The sequence below is a fragment of the Camelus dromedarius genome, chromosome 10 (assembly GCF_036321535.1).
Source record: "Camelus dromedarius isolate mCamDro1 chromosome 10, mCamDro1.pat, whole genome shotgun sequence".
Classification (NCBI taxonomy): domain Eukaryota; kingdom Metazoa; phylum Chordata; class Mammalia; order Artiodactyla; family Camelidae; genus Camelus; species Camelus dromedarius.
Window position 1 is genome coordinate 19,199,887 of NC_087445.1, and position 18,074 is coordinate 19,217,960.

Here is an 18,074-nt window from a genome sequence, read left to right on the forward strand (position 1 = left end):
GCATCTTTTTATAAGACATACTGGTACGGATCTAATAACCCTACAGGCTTTTGTACAATCACACATCTGTGTGAAAAGCAGCTTCCTCCAATCCCTCTATGGTTCTCTAGAATACAGTGCTCCAGATGGAGAAATCTCAAAATTAATAGCTATAGGGAAGCTATAGCTAGTAATATAGCTAATATAATAAATAGTTGTTATAATAATTATTATATATTTAATGTATTAAATAATTATTACATAATAAATAATTACAATAAATATTATAATAACTAGCCAATGATATAGTTAATATAGTATAGCTAAGCTAATAGATATTAGAGAAGGTTTTAAGAGGTGAGAGTAATACCCCTTGCTTCTCAAGGGGCCAGGAGCCAGAGAGATATCATAGGGAACCCCAGGTGGACACAGAGAAAAGTTTACCTGCAGCTGCCAGAAGGAATATGGATGGGAAATTACTGGAAGCCAAGGTCCGAGCTGGCAAAGAACTAAACATAAAATCCAAAAGGGAAGCGGTGATTAGGAAGAAAGGAAGAAAAAGTAAGTTTTCTGGCTCACAGTCCTAGAAGCAGGATACAATCAGCTACACAGAATGGATTGAAGAAAGCGGTACAGAACTAGTGGTAAAACCCATTATGTGTGCGTTAGCGGCACACAGTGCAGATCACAGAGCCAGACGTGGTCCTTAATGAATGAGATATCACTGTGCTGGGCTCACATGAGTGGCAAGATAGGAGGTCAATCAACGCATGATGATTAAGCGTCAGCAACCTCTTAAGGAGGTTATATCAGGCTCAGACACTTCCAAACTGTCCAGTGACGTTTTACAGAGTGGTCAGTCATTTAATAAGGGTTCAAAATATGATTGGACATTGATTTATAGCTTTTTAAAGGCCAAAGTTCAGATAATGTCCTCCCTTAGGCCTAGGGCCCACAGGATCCCTTGATTAGAGCCTATGTTTAACATTCACTACCACTGTTTTCAAACTAGATGCGACCAGACCCTGGACAAATCACAGAGGTAGAAAATAGCTCTCTGAAGAAAAAAGAATAAGGCCAACTGGACATAACTGTATATGAGCCGTGAAGCCATGTGCTTCAATTGTCATTCAGGCATCTCTGAAGCAGCCTGAATGATTTACATCAAGTTGTGGGGAAATAACATTACACACAGTTTCAGAAAGGCAAGAACTGTTATACAAACATAACCAAAAAGCACTTGAATCTATCTACTGCAATTTCCAGAAAAAAAGACTAATTTAGGAATTAGGTGGCATTCCCATATATCATAAGCACAGACTATGACATGAAAACCTCTCTCTAAACTAAATCAATGTGTTTAAAACTTTCAAGACTTTCATGGGAATTCACACAGGATTCTCATTCTTGGATCTCTCCCCAGAATACTCTAAGACATTCCTTCCAAGAATATAAAAGGCACTTAATTTTTACTGAGCTCTGCCTGACCTGAGCTTGTATCTTCTGCAAATTAAGTCTCATGATATCTGAGTAAGAAAACTATATGGATTATTAGTAGCTGCTGACAGCATTTCTAGATATGAGGGGGAAAGTTTCTCACTATTTTTTCAAGTGCCGATTTATTGCTGTGGCCTTGAGTAGCTATCTAGTTATTTTAACACCATCATTTGTATCCAGTTAACTCTAAAATGGTACTCACAAGGCCAAGCTCCGCTCAGACTACTTAGCGCCATTAGACTTCCACGCCCCTAAATGTATTAAACCCGGTGGAAAATGCATGCCACAGGAGCAGCACGAGAGGGACTAAGGATGAAAACACTGGGGAAGGGGACCCAACAAATTGCACAAGTAAGAAGTATTTTAAAAGCATATTTTCTTATCATCATTGATACTACTAATACAAAATTACTAGTTGATAGTGATAATTTGAATTAATATTAATAATTACTATTAATCCCTTGGAATTAACCATCATCATCACCATCATTCCAAACATACTTCAACTACAGCACATCTCTTTCAAACTTTTCAAATCCTCTTACAGTAGGATTCTTATAATACATTATGGTGTCACACAAACACAATACTTAAGCACACTGCAGGCTAGTGAACTCTACCATAGAGGTTAAGGGACCACCAAAACAGAGGTAGAAGACAGCCTCTAAACTACTCTTACCTACCTATTTATTTAGCATTTGCTTATTAGTAGTTTAAGACTTTTCTTTAGTATCAACTCCCCCATGAATCTGAGTCAATGACTGTTTAAATATAATATACCTTCTTTCTATAAGGTAAGAAAGGACAAACACACATGAAATATGAATACATTTTAAGTAGTCATGTCAACTTAATGAAAGAAACAGAAAACACTCCTCTAATAACAGATCACAACCCTAACTTATCTAACTGAATATACTCCAAGTAGCTACTCACAATTAGAGAATTTGCTTTTTCAAAATATTCAAGCCTCTTTTTTTGGCTGCTTTACCTTGTAGCTGAAGGCCAGTGATATGATATGGTCACTTCATAAGGGAAAGTGAAGAAAAGACTTCTAGTCTTCTTTTATCCTTTTGAAAAGAATTAAATAACTCCACTTCTAAGTTATTAATTATATTGCCTTTGCTTCTGCATGAATTTGGGTAACTATATTTAAATATTTTACCCTACCACTCATCTTAACAAAATTATACTGGGTGGGGGGAAGAGAATACAGCTCAAGTGGCAGAGTGCGTGCTTAGCATGCATAAGGTCCTGGGTTCAATCCCTGGTACCTCCACCAAAAATAAATAAATAAATAAAATAAATCATCCCCCCCCCCACAAAAAAGCCCCGAAAACATAATAAACAAACAAAACATCACACTGGGTATTTTTTCTCATTTCTTTCAAAACTATCCAAAAAATAATCAACGGAAATATAATATATTGACTTCAGCCTCTAGAACTGCTTCTCAATAAACAATTATTGAAAACACAAATGTACCTGGATGGTCTCTCTAGTGCTTCCCAACCTTCTCCACTGCACGGCACACATGACAAATAATGTTTATAAGGATATTGGATCACCCTAGAATTTCAAAGACTAAATGCATTTCCAGAGTATCAATACATATATTGAGGTAATACATGTTTTATAATGGTGGCATAGATCAGGTAATCTAATATATGACTTCGTAAAATAATCTCCAGTGTCTGCGCATTAACCACTCTAAAGAGATTATCATACAAGGTGTCAACACTGAAAGAAAACATGCAGTAGAAGCAAAATCGTTACAGAAGGTGAAGGGAGAAATAAAGTAGGAAGCAAGTTGAAATGATGAGCTGAAGGTACTCTGAGTATATATGGTTCCACTTGCAGAATCAGACCAGAAGAGGTCTCATCAGAGGGCAAACTTTTGTAAGATATCAGCAGTTATTCACTCGACAAGAAGAAATGAGCATGACAAGTTAGAGACAAAAAGGAATTCTGAACACATTAACTTCGTATATTAAAGAAACATTTAGCCCACCTTCACCACCAAAGTTTTTCCTATAGGGACACATAATTTTCCATGAAGAGATGGATTTTTTCTTCACCATGCTTGAAAAGAAACACAAGCACAGATACTAAGATATAGAGGGTAACAAAAATACTATATCCACTTGGTTAGGAAACCCTTCCCTTCACAGGAAATGTATTCTAGAGATTCTATCCAATGGAAAAAATCACAGATGACTATGCTAAATATACGGGTAGTTTAAAAGGTGGTGAGGTGAATCTTATTGTTAGTGTCTGACAGCTTTCTTATTACACTCCAAGAACTGTGCAGACAGGAAAAATGACCATTTATCTTCACATCCCAGCAGGTACATCAGCATCATATACAACAAGGACCCATTATTTTTTGGTTTATTAAATGACTGAATAAAAACAGGATCAAATTGCAAGAAGTTAAAAAGAGATTAATGTCTATTATATAGGCACATTTATTCTGAAATAATTAATGTTTCCACCTTAAAACATTGATATTAGAACTAAGGATTATTCAACTTGGAATAGGCTGCAAGAGTTAATGAAAGGATTACAAATCAGCAAATCCACCAAGATCAAGAACATCAAACTAGCATCATGGGTAGATTCTCTTTCGATGAGTGCTTTCATTAAAGAAATATTCCCATCATTAAGTACACATCAACTCAGAGTAAGGAGAAAAAAGAAAAACTGGGGGGGAAAAAAATCAAGATAGCAAAAACAAACAAAAAGGCAACCTGTCTATTAAAGCTTTGATTAAAAATCATCCACAAAGAAAGAAGGATCTACAGTTGCAAAACTTAAGCTTTACCCCATCACTAGTCCATTATTTTCTTGCTTTACCTGAGAAGAGTCAGCTTGGGCTAATTCTGTAATGACCTTCAGGATTTGGTGAAGATTTCGTCCTTTGTCTTCAACAAGGAGGTAAGCCAGCAGGAGAAAGACGTGCACAGGGATCACTGTGGTAATAGGGAGCAATGACTCGACGGAAGCCAACCAGTTACTTGCCGCAGACTCTTCTCTCATTACTTCAAGGATCCTCCAGGCTGTAAATATTGAACCATACATGCTGGTTACGGGGAACACAAGCTTGTAGGAGAGCTGAAAAATAAATACAAATAAGGCATGAATAAATGAGATAAATCTATTTGTCAGAAATACACGTTTGACATTCATTTATTTTTTGTATTTTGTCAAGGAATCAATCCTTCCAACAAAATGATAGTAACATTTTCAATTCCTGCCCAAAACCTTTCTGCACGTATTTAAACTAAAAGGGTTGCACAAAAAGAAAACAGTTGTTAGATGGAAGTCCAGAAGAGTTTATTACAAATTTTCCTCATGTTTACCATTCGCTCTCCCTGTTAAGTCAGAAAAATAACAGATCAATACACAAAATCCAGAGGCAAGAGAGATTGGAAAAAGCCATTATCACTTAAGAAGTATTCCCTAGTAAGAGGGAAAATGGAAGAAAAACAACACTGCATTTGCTCAGCTCCAAGCCCCAGGCAGATGGCAGACGTGGACTGAGCACAATTCATTTTTGTAACAGACAGTATGTTGATAGGAACAGAGTTGGTTCAGCTAGAGCCTGGAAATTCATTAATAATTGTGAATAACTGCTGCAATAAGAAATAGCCTGAAAGCTCTAAATTGAAATGATACCCAAAGAAAAGGTTATACTTAACTCAATCTGAGCAATGGCTCCTCACAGAAATAAAGTAGTGCAGTCAGGGGCAGAGAATGGACAGCACTCTGCCGAAGGGAGCTGTGGGTCCAAACGGCTCAGGAGAAGCCATAGATATTAAAGAGGAATTAGATATTGCCTGCTAATAAAATAATTCAATTCATTTAGAGTGTAATGAGACAAATTAGAAATCTTTAGATTGTAACTATCCTGTTATTGGAGACTGACTTACATGGATGAGGGGAACAACTGAAAGGACGAAAAGTAAAAGTTAAGCTTTATTAAAAAGTTTAATAACAGTTCTATTGAGATATAATTCACATATCATAAAATCCATCCTTTTCAAAGTTTGTAACTCGGTGTATTTCAGCAGTTCAGAGTTGTGTAACCATCACCACTAGCTAATTTCAGAACATCTTTCTTAATCCCAAAAGGAAACCCCCTACCCATTAACAGGCCCTCTAATGCCCAGGCCCCAGCTACCAGTAATTTACTTTCTGTTTCTATTCTGGCCATTTCATATAACAGGAACTATACAATATGTGGTCTTTTGTAACTAACTTTTTTCATTAGCATGTTTTCAAGGTTCATCTATGTTGTGGCTTATACCACTATTTCATTTCTTTTCATTGTCAAGTAGTAGTCCATTGTATGGACATACCACAGTTTGTTTATCCATTTATCAATTAATGGACATTGGGGTTGTTTTCATTTTTTGGCTATTATAAATAATGCTGCCATGAATATTGCTGTAAAAGTTTTTGTGAGAACATAGGTGTTCAACCATTTCAAGTATATGCCTAAGAATAAAGACAACATTTACTTGAAAGTAAATCCCACCACAGAAACAAATGAGGAAGCTCTATCTTTACTGATATGAAAAGATCTCACATATGAAAATACAAGACACAGATAGTGTACCTGAAATGCTATCAATTAATTTTTTAAAGGGGAACAGGAAGACTATATACTTGTATTTTCTTATATAAATATATATGAAAAGAAAAGTATTTAGACAAATACAGAAGAAATTAATAACAACTAACCTTCATTGTCTATTTGAGAGTACAGAAACTGGACAGCCAGAATCAAAGGTGAGAAGGAAACGTCCCATTGTACACCATTTATAATTCCTGAACCATTTTAAGGTATTACTATATTAAAAATTATAAATTTTAAAACCTAAATAATATCTAAATTTATTATAGCCCTATCTCTCTAAAAGTACTTTTTTTCCCCAAGAAGATGAAATTCATTAAACGCGAGAGTCAAGTTCTTTAGCCTAATGACAAACAGCATTGGACTTGAGATTTAAACGGCCAAGACTTTATTTAGCACAGCCATGTCAGCTATTAGCTGTTACGCAATCTCTCCGAGACTTACTTTCCTCATTTGTAAAATAAAAACAATGCCTACTTTCCTGCCACAATTATTGAGGTAGATAACGAGTCAGTATCTATAAAGCACCTAGCACAGTGCCTAAAGTTGCAAAATACAGGAAAATATTATCCCTGTCATCTTTAGGAAAGAAAAATAAAATTGCTGGATATGAGTATAAAAGAAAATAATGGGAAATCACCATGAACCATAAATTGAGTCAAAAGCAGCAACATTACAGAGACATGTAAGAGTAAACATACTGAAATAGAAAAATAATCCTACTTAGCCTGAAGTATTACATTCAGGTTTAGGCTCTGTTTTTTGTTTTTTCACCTAAGGTTAGAGGGGCGGGAGGAAGGCACAATGTTGAATAAGAGATCACAGAATGGTCTCTCTGTCCCGTTGAGTGACACTGCCAGTGGCACAGTCCCAGGGCAAGCGTGCAACCAAGGGTTTTCTCTCAGCACCAGCTACCAAATCCTGGCCCCACAGCCTGGGGGAGGACCTGTGAAAGTGCTGGTAGGCCCTGTGTTTTAGAGGAGAAGGTAGGTGTTTAAAAATAAAAGAGAGGCTAATGTTAGGTGAATTTTAACTCAATAAAAAAAAAGAAGAAAACATAGAAAAATAACATTTAAATGAATATTAAAGGGTTGTAAAGCATCTTTTGCAGATGTAAAAGAGTTGAGAGTCTTTATTTTTGAAAACTTTAATAAAAATGTTCAGCTACACTAAAAATTAACAATAAGACATCTGTTAGTACCTCTTTGTCTAAACAGAACTGAAAAAGAAATTGTGAATGCAGGTGAACAATACAGATTTTCACTAACTTAAAATCACCACGGTTATCTATAATTTTAACAAAAATGGGGCCAGGATTTGATCGGGATAGGGAGTATGGAAACTCAAACCTGGAGACCCTTAAAAGGAGGACAGGTTTTTGCCAGAAGGGATTTAATCACTCATCAGACCAGAAGCAGACTAGACTAGGCTAAGCCTGAAGATGGTCTTCTGCTCCATACCTCTCTGAAGAATCTAGTCAGGAATTGAGAGGCTTCAGAGTGGCTGATTATCACCAAAAGACAGCCCATACCATCCTCGGTGTACATGTCACTCAGAAGACAATGACAGAAGCACAGGATCTCATTGCCTTTTTTTTTTATTATTATTATTTAAGTACAGTCAGTTACAATGTGTCAATTTCTAGATCTCACTGCTTTTAACTTCCAACCAAAAGCTTTTAAGGAACCAGTTTACTTCAACTTACTGTTGATTTACTGTTTCGCTGTAAATTGAAACTCTTACTTACTCTCTAGTTCAGCACAAAGAAGATAAATTACTGTGCACCCCCAAAAAAATCAAAAACCAAAATAACAAACAAACCAAAGTGGAGGCTATAGAATGTAGGCTCTAAAGTCAAATAGCTAAAATCTGAATCTCAGTTATACTGTCCACTACCTGTGTAATGAAGGGAAGTTAATTAATGTCCCTAATTTCAGTTTCTTCACATGTAACATGAGTATTTTAAGAATATCATCAAGAAAATGCAATCAAAACCACTATGAAATAGCACTACACACCCACCAGGATGGTTATAATCAAAAAGACAGGCAATAACAAGAGTTGGCAAAGACATAGAGAAACTGGAACCTTCAAATACCGCTAGTGGGAATGTAAAATGGTACGATCCCTTTGGAGGAGTCTGGCAGCTCCTCAAATGATCAAGCATGGAGCTACCACACAATCTAGCAATTCCACTCCCAGGTGTCTATTCGGGAGAAATGAAAACATACATCCACACAAAAACTTGTACAGGAATGTTCAAAACAGCATTATTCACAATAGCTAAAAAATGAAAACAACCGAGACATTCAATGGATAAATAGAAAAATAAAACGTGGTATATCTACACAATGAAGTATTATTTGGTGAGTACCGTTTCTTTTTGGAGTAATAAAAATGTTTTAAAGTTAATTGTGGTGATGGGTACACAACTCTGCAAACATACTAAAAGCCACTGAATTGTGTACTTTAAATGAATAAAGTATATGTTTATGAATTTTATCTCAATAAATCTTAAAAAAAAAAATACACTCCCACTGCATGACCCTTGACAAGCTGTCTATCTTCTCTCTGCCTCAGTTAACTCTTCAGTAAAATTAGACCAATAATATTACATACCTCAAAGAGTTTGGGATAAAATCAAACAACTTAATGTATGGCAAAGCACTTAGAATGGAGCATGCTTAATAAACAACCCCAAGAAGCAGGTGCTTTGTTGCCCATTTTGCCAGGGCCCAGAGAAGTTCAACCATTAGTCCTAAGCCACACAGCTGGAAATGGCAAAAAACAAAAAAAAATCCTATTTCAAAGTCAATGTGAGAAATTAGTTGACCAATATAACTTCTGAAAGAGAGCATGTGCTCAATAAATGCTATCTTTGGCTATAAATAGGACAACAATAATCTATTATAAATTTTTATTTTTTAAGAGACAAGTATTTAAAATGCTTTCTTCTTACTACACATGACTTCAAAGCAACTGTGAGTAAGACCTACTTGGCACTGCTTTATTAAAGGAAATAAAGTTCGTGGTACTTTGTTTATGTTAGGAATAAAGTATGTTATCCCAAAATACCAATGAATAAATGTATGACAGGCCCTAGCTCAGTCACACTGTCTCTAAATCTTTCTGTTGACGAAAGCAGTTCTACAGCGATGACTCTTGCCCTACTATATACTGGAGGAATTTAGCCTTTAAGTCTCTTTCCTACTTTATTTCACCCACCCACCCTCATTCCCCTCCAGAAAAGCCTGATTCTGTCTCACCAGCTGTGCCAGCTGTCAATGTATTACCTCTCAGCTGCAAATACAGCCTTCTTAGTCCTGCTTTGCCACACTCATCTGCACCTTGTCAGCATTCCTCCTCTGCCCTCTGTGTCAGGGTTAGGCCTTGTTAATAGGGGGCACAGAAAAACTCCTGCAAGGAATGGCAGAGAAAGGGGCTTTTCTTCAGGTTCCTGTGTGCTTCCTGGATTTCTCCCACCATGACTACGAGGGCACGCAGGAGTCCCCAGCAGATGGCTTCCTGTGGACCAGCTCTGGCCTATAGCCCCCCAGCACACTTCATCAGCTAGCAGGCCATAGCTGCAATCTCTCCAACAAGATGTGATCTCAGCCTTGGGTGGGGAGATCCATTTTGTTCCTTCCCTCACTCAGTCCGTAGTACTAGCTGCTCCCTACATTTATTATTGCAATATTCCTTAAAGCCTCTTTTCAACTGTCAGTAATTAAACACCTTTTACTAGTTAGTAATTCTTTGTATTTTTTCTTCCTTCAGATTATCAGTGTGGTTTCTCCTAACTAGACCCTGACTCATACGCTGGTGCTTTCTCGCCCCCTCCCCCCACATTCTCTGGGGCAAGATTTTAAGCAGTTTAGAATTTACAACTAGTGTTTGTTTTTTCCACCTAGGAGAACACAAATACATGGTTTTAAATATCATATTTAATAGCCTAAGAGAAAAAGATCCTGGTTTTCATATGCCACTAAAAAATATTAAAAGCACATTAGATTATGTTAATCTTTTATTTTAAGGAGATGAATGGCTGATTTGATATCTTACTTTTCTAACTTATAGAAACTGGAAGAAGTTAAAATTTGTGTTTTATTTCATGGTTATCTACAATTCAGAAATGAATAGGTAATACAGAACTGCACGGTATAGGATATTTACCCTTGGTTTCATTTACCAGAATTGTACTTCTGAAGAAATGCTCTAGTTCTAAACCAAACACTCAAGTTAGTCACCAATTTAAAGAGGAATAATAAAAGTACAAACAACAGAAATCTGTGATGTTAAAGTCTTTCTGTGATGAGTCAAGATGGTAAAATGATCTTTTGTATGCATATCAGAATCACACATTCCTCACTGACTGGAAATTTCTTGAATGTCTACCATGTGGGTAAACAATGGGTCCAGTAGGGAGGATGCAAAGATAAAGAAATAGATAACATCCTAACTTATTTAAGTATGTGGAAAATAGTGTATTCAGTTTAACAGCTGGCTAAAGTAATTTTAATTCTCTCCTCTATGATCAGCTGAAAAACATAATGGAGAAACACCTGGTGTGGAAAGAATACAAAAAGTTCAACAATCGTTACAATTTAAATATTAACATGCTTAGAAAATAAAGGCAAAGTGTGAAAAGGGCCAAGATCCCTTCCCTCAGTGAGTTCACAGCACAGCTGGAGGTGCAAATGTGTAACCCCCTAAATTAAGACACAACATAATTGAGTAATACTGGAAGTGCATGGGATGCAAAGGAGAGAGTAATAAATTGACTCAGGAAGACTGAGAACATTTGGATGGATCTTGAAGAATGAGTGGGTCGCACAAAGGAGACAAAAGAACATTATGTGCATAAGCAAAGATCCAGGAAAAGACTTGAAGAGTTTGGGGCAGGTTAATTTTATAGGCATGTTTGGAATATAGAGCCCGGACAGGTGCAGAAGAAAAGCCAACAGTAAACTGTGGCTTAAAAGTTTTAAAAGGGTGATCATATATTTACCCAAAGCCTCCCTAAAGCAGCACACTGTCATCAGGAGGATATTTATACCCTAATAGTATTCCTTCCTCCTCCCTCTTCACCAGCTGCTGAAGGGAAAATTCACCTATTAGGGCTCATGAATAAGATTCACACACACCTGAGCAAATAGTAAGCCGAGTACTTACGCATTAGATTTAGGGTGATCCTCAGTAAATACCACTCATGATTTAAAGGAACAGAACTCTTACACATAGTGCCCTGTCCCCATCCCCATTCAGAATCCCATTATTATTCTCTATGGGTAAACCTACAAGGAAGGTAAAAGGCTATTAGAAATTTTTGGCCACAGTTTATCAGAGCAGATTCAATACCTTCTTTCTCTTAATGCCAATCAATTACCTATTTCAAGTTTTAAAGTTTGAGTCAAACAATGAGGATTTAGGAAGCTGCAGCATCCATTCAGTTTGCCTATAGGTTAGCTTCTCTTGCATGGTCAAACACAGCATGTAACAAGGAATCCATAAGAATGCTTGGATTTTTACTGCTAGAACATTTAACAACACATTATTAGAGACATCTCTGCTTTTGCAGACAAAACAACTGTGGCACTAGCTTGCATTTATGTAATGCCTCTCTCTGCAGAGACTAAAGATGCTTCATCAGTTTTATCTTCTTGAATCCTCATTCAATCCCCATAAAAGTTGTAGATAGGAAGTAATACTACATTTTACCGATGGCAAAACTCAAGTACCAAAAGAAAAAGTCTGACGAATGTAGGCCTAGAACCCAGCCACTAACCAGATACTGACAGTACTTTAAAATTATTCTAATAGGAAGAGCAAAACTGACAAAGCAGAATTGGGTAAGCCCAGCAGGCAGGAGTAGGGATGGAGGGTGATGGTCCAACTGAAGGCAGCAGCATGAGGCACTCACAAGAGACATCAAGAGCCACATACCAGGGAATATGGCACAGTGCGCAATACTGAAAAGGGAAGTCTTAGTTTTTACAGATCCCAGAACTCCCAGGTATTTGAAATTCCCCACCTTGGACTGTCGCAGACCTAGCAATATGCTGCACTTATTAACAGTATGAGGAGATAAGAGGGTTCCATGCTCCATAGGTTGGAGGAGCACCAGGTTAAACAGAACTAGGTCCTTTGCTGCAGGATTCCTCAGGATCTTTAGCTACTAATATACACTGGAAACTCAACACACAAGAGAGACTATACAGCATTTCCAAAACTTATTTCCCAGCAGGACTACCCTCTCCAGTCACAGTCCAGAAGAATGTACTAACGTCTGCCTCACAGAACAGCGTTTAGACCCAAACAGATGCATCACAGGAGGTGAGATTACTGGCAGTGACATTAAGTCCCACATTACCAATTAACTTGTATGTATGAGAAACAAGGATGAACTCGTTACCTTCAGGTGGTCATCTCTGTAGCACTCCTGCTGTACCCTTTCTAAAAGGTTTAGAGCCAACTCCTGCCTGGAGGGTCCCTCTGCATCCGTGGATATACAGTCTTCCAAGGCAGTAGAAGATAATATCTGCAGAACGGGCATCACTAGCAGCAAGGATGACTTTGGGATTTTCTGACCCTCAGCAAATGAGAGGAGCTTCAAAGCTAGTCATCAAAACAACAATCCACAGTTTTTAAAATTAATACTACAGTCAAACAAAATGCTATTTTGTTTCAGAGTAACATGTAAAAAGCTTTTTTACCCTTTTACAATTGGGTCAGACACATAACTAACATGATAAATCTTATCCTTTTAGAAATTAAAAGAATGTAAAAATTAACTCAGCTAAAATAAGCTGTTCATGTATGTAACTGAAAACTTGACGATACTCAGAGAAAATACGTATCATATATCAAAAAGTAAAATCAACTCTTTTTTAGGTCAATATGAGTTTCTTTAACAACAATTTAGCTTTTGTTCTTATACCCTGTCCAATCCTCTCCCCTCAACAAACAGAGCCAAGAGCCCACAGAGTTCCTATCTGTGGGTAACGAGACCCACGTATGTGCTTCTCTGACAAACTCAGCTGAGAACTGAGTTAAGAGAGACAGAAGTAAACAGGGTGAAGCAGGGCTGTCCTTCAGCTATAATTGCTAAGAAGCAAATCAGGAAAGCCTCAAAGTCCATAACCAGTATAACAGTCCAACCCATTTTTATAAATGATTCTTTTTAAAACATGGAAACTCAGCTTACAAATCAGAAACATACACATATGTGCAATTACTTACCCATATGTATAATCTCCACCTAGACTATGAACAGAATGAGTTAAAAGAATAAATATACTTTTTTCAAAGTTACTGAATGAAATGAATGCTGATTTACTGAAAGATGTTATTTGTAGGTTTCACAGCAAGATTATTAAAGTAATCAATTAATTTCCCCACTACACCAAAAAAATTCTATAAGCTTTAAATCATGTCAATGAATGACCAGTATTATATTATAAATGACTTGGAAGTCAAACCATAACATGGTATGAAATACAGCCACCTGTTACTCTAACACTACTAATTTATATTTTTTGCCTAAACATGCCTAATCCACAACTGTCTGAGTTATTATGAAAATCCATTATATTTACCAAAATAGGAAACTCACATAATACAAGTATTTTTATATTCTGTAGTATCATCCAGGCATCTTGATAAATTGCTATTTACAATCAAGGCCAGTGTTAATAATTAAGAAGCATAACATTGTATTAGAGCTATGCATTTTTTAAATTTGAAATAATCAATATTCTCTTGGTTATCCTAATTCTTTGAACATTCTTTCCCAATATACTAAACAACAGTTCTTTACTTTTCAACATGACATACTGGCTCAGTAGTTTTCAATATAGTTTATTTAATCTATCTAAGGTAACTTCGAATCTGAGACACTGGTTTACAAAAGAAAAAGTCTGCTATGCAAGAAATAATAAATGTATTGGAGTGTTTGGTCCTATATTATCCTATTATACATGAGCCACAATAAAGGACTATAACTTCAGAATGAAATGTGGTTTCTCCAGGGCTTTGAAAAAAATTTTTGGTCAAAAAACAAATGAAATCCACTTATATGAAATACCCAGAGGAGACAAATTTAGAGATAGAAAGCACATTAGTGTTTTTCTACGGCTAAGGGTGGGAATGAGGATTAACTGCAAATGGGCAAAGAAATCTGGGTGGGAGGGTTGATTCAAATGTTTTAGAACATTAGATTGTAGTGCTGGTTGCACAACTCTGTAAATTTACTTTAAAAAGCATGTTACTGTACACTTAAAAATAGTGAAACTTGCTGTACACTTGAAACTAACACAGCATTGGAAATTAACTATACTTCAATTTTTAAAAAGGGTTAAAAATTTTTTAAATAGGGAACTTCATGGTAAATAAAATTACCTAAGTAAAGATGTTTTTAAAAAGTAGTAAAACTATGGCTGTCAGAAGTAACATCACTGGAAAATGACACCTACAGGAGGATGCCATGTGCACTGCTATAAGGAAAAAAAAGGCAAAAGCAGTTCAGAAAGAGACTGGTGCATACCAGAGGAGGGTACAGAGTGCTTACAGACAATAAGCAAAAGCAGGGTAGGAATCAAAGCCCTTCAAAGAGCCAAGGATTCCCTCCATGTGCTAAAGCCATTTCCAAGACAGACTGTAAGTTAAAGAACAAAATTCACCCTCAAAATCATGATGAATCAAAATGCCCAGAAAAACAAGCTACATAATCAGCATTTACCTTAAGCATCTTTTAAAAATGAAAGTGGGAACTTATCAACGCACCATGGCATCATAACACATACATCACAATTTAGACAGATCCTACATTACTATATGGATTATACTGGACCAAGCAAAGTGAGGCAACATTAATGCAAAAGCCATGTTTCAAAAATGTGACATGTTTGCCAATCTGCCAGACCTGGCAACTTAATTCTTTATCACATTATTTTTAAACAGAACATTTTTTGCCTTCCTTTAGCCCCATTCCTCACCTTTCTTTAAATCAATACTGGACAGTCAGAAGAATGTTATCTTTCATTTGTTCTAGCTAGATTAATAGAATAATCATAAATTAACTCTTGTTCAATATAGAACCAGTTTTGAACAGTAAAGGTATACAGAGTTTCAAAAATAAATACAAGTGATAAAGTTTATTTTGCTTCAAGCATTTTATGCTACCAATTCTCAGTTTGCTGTACAACTGTGAATAAACTGACATGCCCTTCAAAATATTTACCAATGTCACTGCTACATGATTTAGATAATAATGTCCTAATGAACAGCTGAGACACTTGAAAAATTACAGTAAATGGAACCTTGCACCAAACACTTTCCCTTGCTGGATAAGAACAAGAAAGTTCTATTTGATAATAATTTAACAGACAAATTTCAGCATGGACACTCAAAGTACCCAGGACTCTACAGTACAGCATGCTACATAGTTCAGGTAACACCTGCCAACACTCGTGTTACATTAACATTTTACTCTTGTGAGTGTATTTTTATTTACCTAGACTTAAGATTGGCTTCTGCTGACTTGCTGGAGTCTGGAGAAGTAGTAAAGCTATTCCAATTATGACCGGGACAACAGGAAAATCCTAAAAGAAAAGGAAAAAAAAGTAAAGAGTTAAAGAAGTTTCTAGAGCCATGGCTGTTTAACATGTATCTAGGAAGAGTATATTTAACATGAAATATTATAAACCTATTACACAAAATTATTTACAGTAAGCCAGCTCTATTAAAGGAAGAATTGTTTAATGCCACAGCAGTCACACACAAATTCAAATGTTATCATACGTGGCCAAAAACCATTAGGATATAAACCAAATTAATTCAGAGGGAAAACTTGTAGTCTTCAAAACAGTCAATCTTTGTAAAACACTAAAACTACCTGAAATACTTAAGAATATTTCATTTCCAGAAAGTAGCTCAATTGTCTGCTTACCTAATACAGCCATAATTCATTTATATAGCTTACATAATAAATCATATTTAACAAATTTTAATAAATCATGGTATTATAATAAAAGAAACATTAGTGCCAGAGAAGCAGAGATTATTTTTAAATTACAGTAATTTATTAAGTATATTTAAATGTAGCAAAGCAATAACCATAGAAACTCCAAGTCATTAATTTCACCAAGTATATAAATGAGGTGAAAAAGAAAAACTAGGATATGTATATTAAGCTCTAATATGTAAAATGCAAGTAGCATAAGATGTTATTTGAGGTTTCTAAATAAGGAAAACATTAACATATTATGGAACTTAAGAAGAAAGGTCCAGCACACTTTGCTAAAATTACTCCATTCTGAAATTTACACAAGTACCTGCACAACAGAAATACCTACCTGATAACACTTGTACTGCCTCTCCCATCTTTAACATTTCACTCTTGTTGTCCCTTGCCCACTGCTTCCTGAGATCACACCTGTAAATGAACTCCTGCTGCATAAGCCTTTGCCTATGGAAACCCAGGTTCTACTTTGGCCCTCAGGGAAACTCAGGGTCTACTTCTGGGGGAATCAAGGCTAATTCAAAGCCTATCTGGGGAAAAGAAGTAAAGAAATGCCTTTATACTGGACCACAGATGTCACAGGAGTCAATGACAGCAAAACCCTTGGAGTTCACACTTTTTGTCCCCAACTCAAATGCTGTTCCCGCTGCTGGAATGCCTTCCCAACTTCTGGTTTGCACCAAGCAAGCTCCTATTGTGACTTCCTCAGATCTGAATTCAAGCCTTACTTCCCTCAAGTTGTACTCCCACTGTACTTTAAATATACTTCCATAAAAGCATTTACTTTATTGGACTACAATTATTTATTTGCATATTAGTTAAGTCCCTTGAGGTCACTGAGTGTACTTTTTCAGCTATGTACAGGTGACCCTTGAATAACACATGGGTTTGAACTGTGCAGGTCCACTCACACATTTTTTCCCGCATATATGTACTACAGTACCACACAATCAGCAGTTGGTTGAACAAACAGGTGCAGAAGTCCGGATACGGAGGGCCGACCGTAAAGTTCCATGTGTATTTTCCACTGCGTGGAGGGTTGGTGTCCCCAACTCCCACGTTGTTCAAGGGTCAACTGTATTATTCTACAGGGTCTAGCAGGTAAGTGTTCAATACTTGTGTTCTACACGAATATATTTTAAAAATGCCAAATGGTAGACCCTTAAATGTTCCTCCAAAGAGTATTTAGTGACTCATTTTCATAATAAATGATAGTAGTATTAGTACATTAGTAGTATGATCTAATAGTATTAGATCAAAACACCTTTGATCTGCAATAAAGTAAAAGAGCACACAGCCTGCTAGTGTGCTCGAAGACTCACTTAAGTGGTAACTGACATATTAAAACTTCTCACTATCCTTACCTCCTTCAGAAGTTCAACACTGTGCTCTAAAAGGTGAATTAAAGATGAGCATTCCCCAGTTATGTTTAAGCTGACTTCACAGACACACAGCAGCTGAAGGGTCAGCTGGGTAAGCTGAATTTTCCAGAAAATGGGATGACGCAAAAGACTTAAATATACTTCTTCGATAAACAGCATCACTTCTGTTGTCTGTATCAAATCTTTTATCTGTTTGAAAAAAATCATGATATGATATTTAAGTAATATACAAAGCAAAGGATCGTTTTCGCTTATATAAGCTTTCTCAATAAAATATTCTTCTCTATCTTTATAGACTTTATAGATTTAAAAGAGATGAAGAAATTTATGTAACTCAAAGAGAGTTAAACTACACAACTGTGCCTTCTCCTTTTGTCACTAACCAAAACAAAATGTGCTACTATTTTTGTTACTACTGGCTGGCATGAATTCTTTTCATTTATTTTTCTAACTACTCTGAGTGCAGATTTTTAAAGACAAGTTACATGACAGTGCCAACATGTTGAATGAAATTAAAAAGTCAGTTTTCAGTTCTCCAAATGAACTCTCCTTTCTACAA

The 18,074-nt window shown here is 36.3% G+C and overlaps 1 protein-coding gene and 1 non-coding gene across 9 annotated transcripts in view; both read right to left on the reverse strand.

The window, feature by feature from the left end:
- The window catches only part of FOCAD (focadhesin), a 234,736-nt gene that overhangs the window by 146,620 nt on the left and 70,042 nt on the right, over positions 1 to 18,074 (reverse strand). For all 8 annotated transcript variants that reach the window (XM_031449632.2, XM_064490168.1, XM_031449629.2 and 5 more), the window contains 4 exons: positions 17,498 to 17,704; positions 15,627 to 15,714; positions 12,528 to 12,730; positions 4,333 to 4,590 (listed from right to left, as the gene is read on the reverse strand). In XM_031449632.2, the coding sequence (XP_031305492.2) occupies positions 4,333 to 4,590; positions 12,528 to 12,730; positions 15,627 to 15,714; positions 17,498 to 17,704 (756 nt within the window). The remainder of the gene's footprint in view (positions 1 to 4,332; positions 4,591 to 12,527; positions 12,731 to 15,626; positions 15,715 to 17,497; positions 17,705 to 18,074) is intronic.
- Positions 6,949 to 7,076, reverse strand: LOC116152837 (small nucleolar RNA SNORA30/SNORA37 family). Its single transcript, XR_004136541.1, has one exon. It is a non-coding gene; the product is annotated as a small nucleolar RNA SNORA30/SNORA37 family (small nucleolar RNA).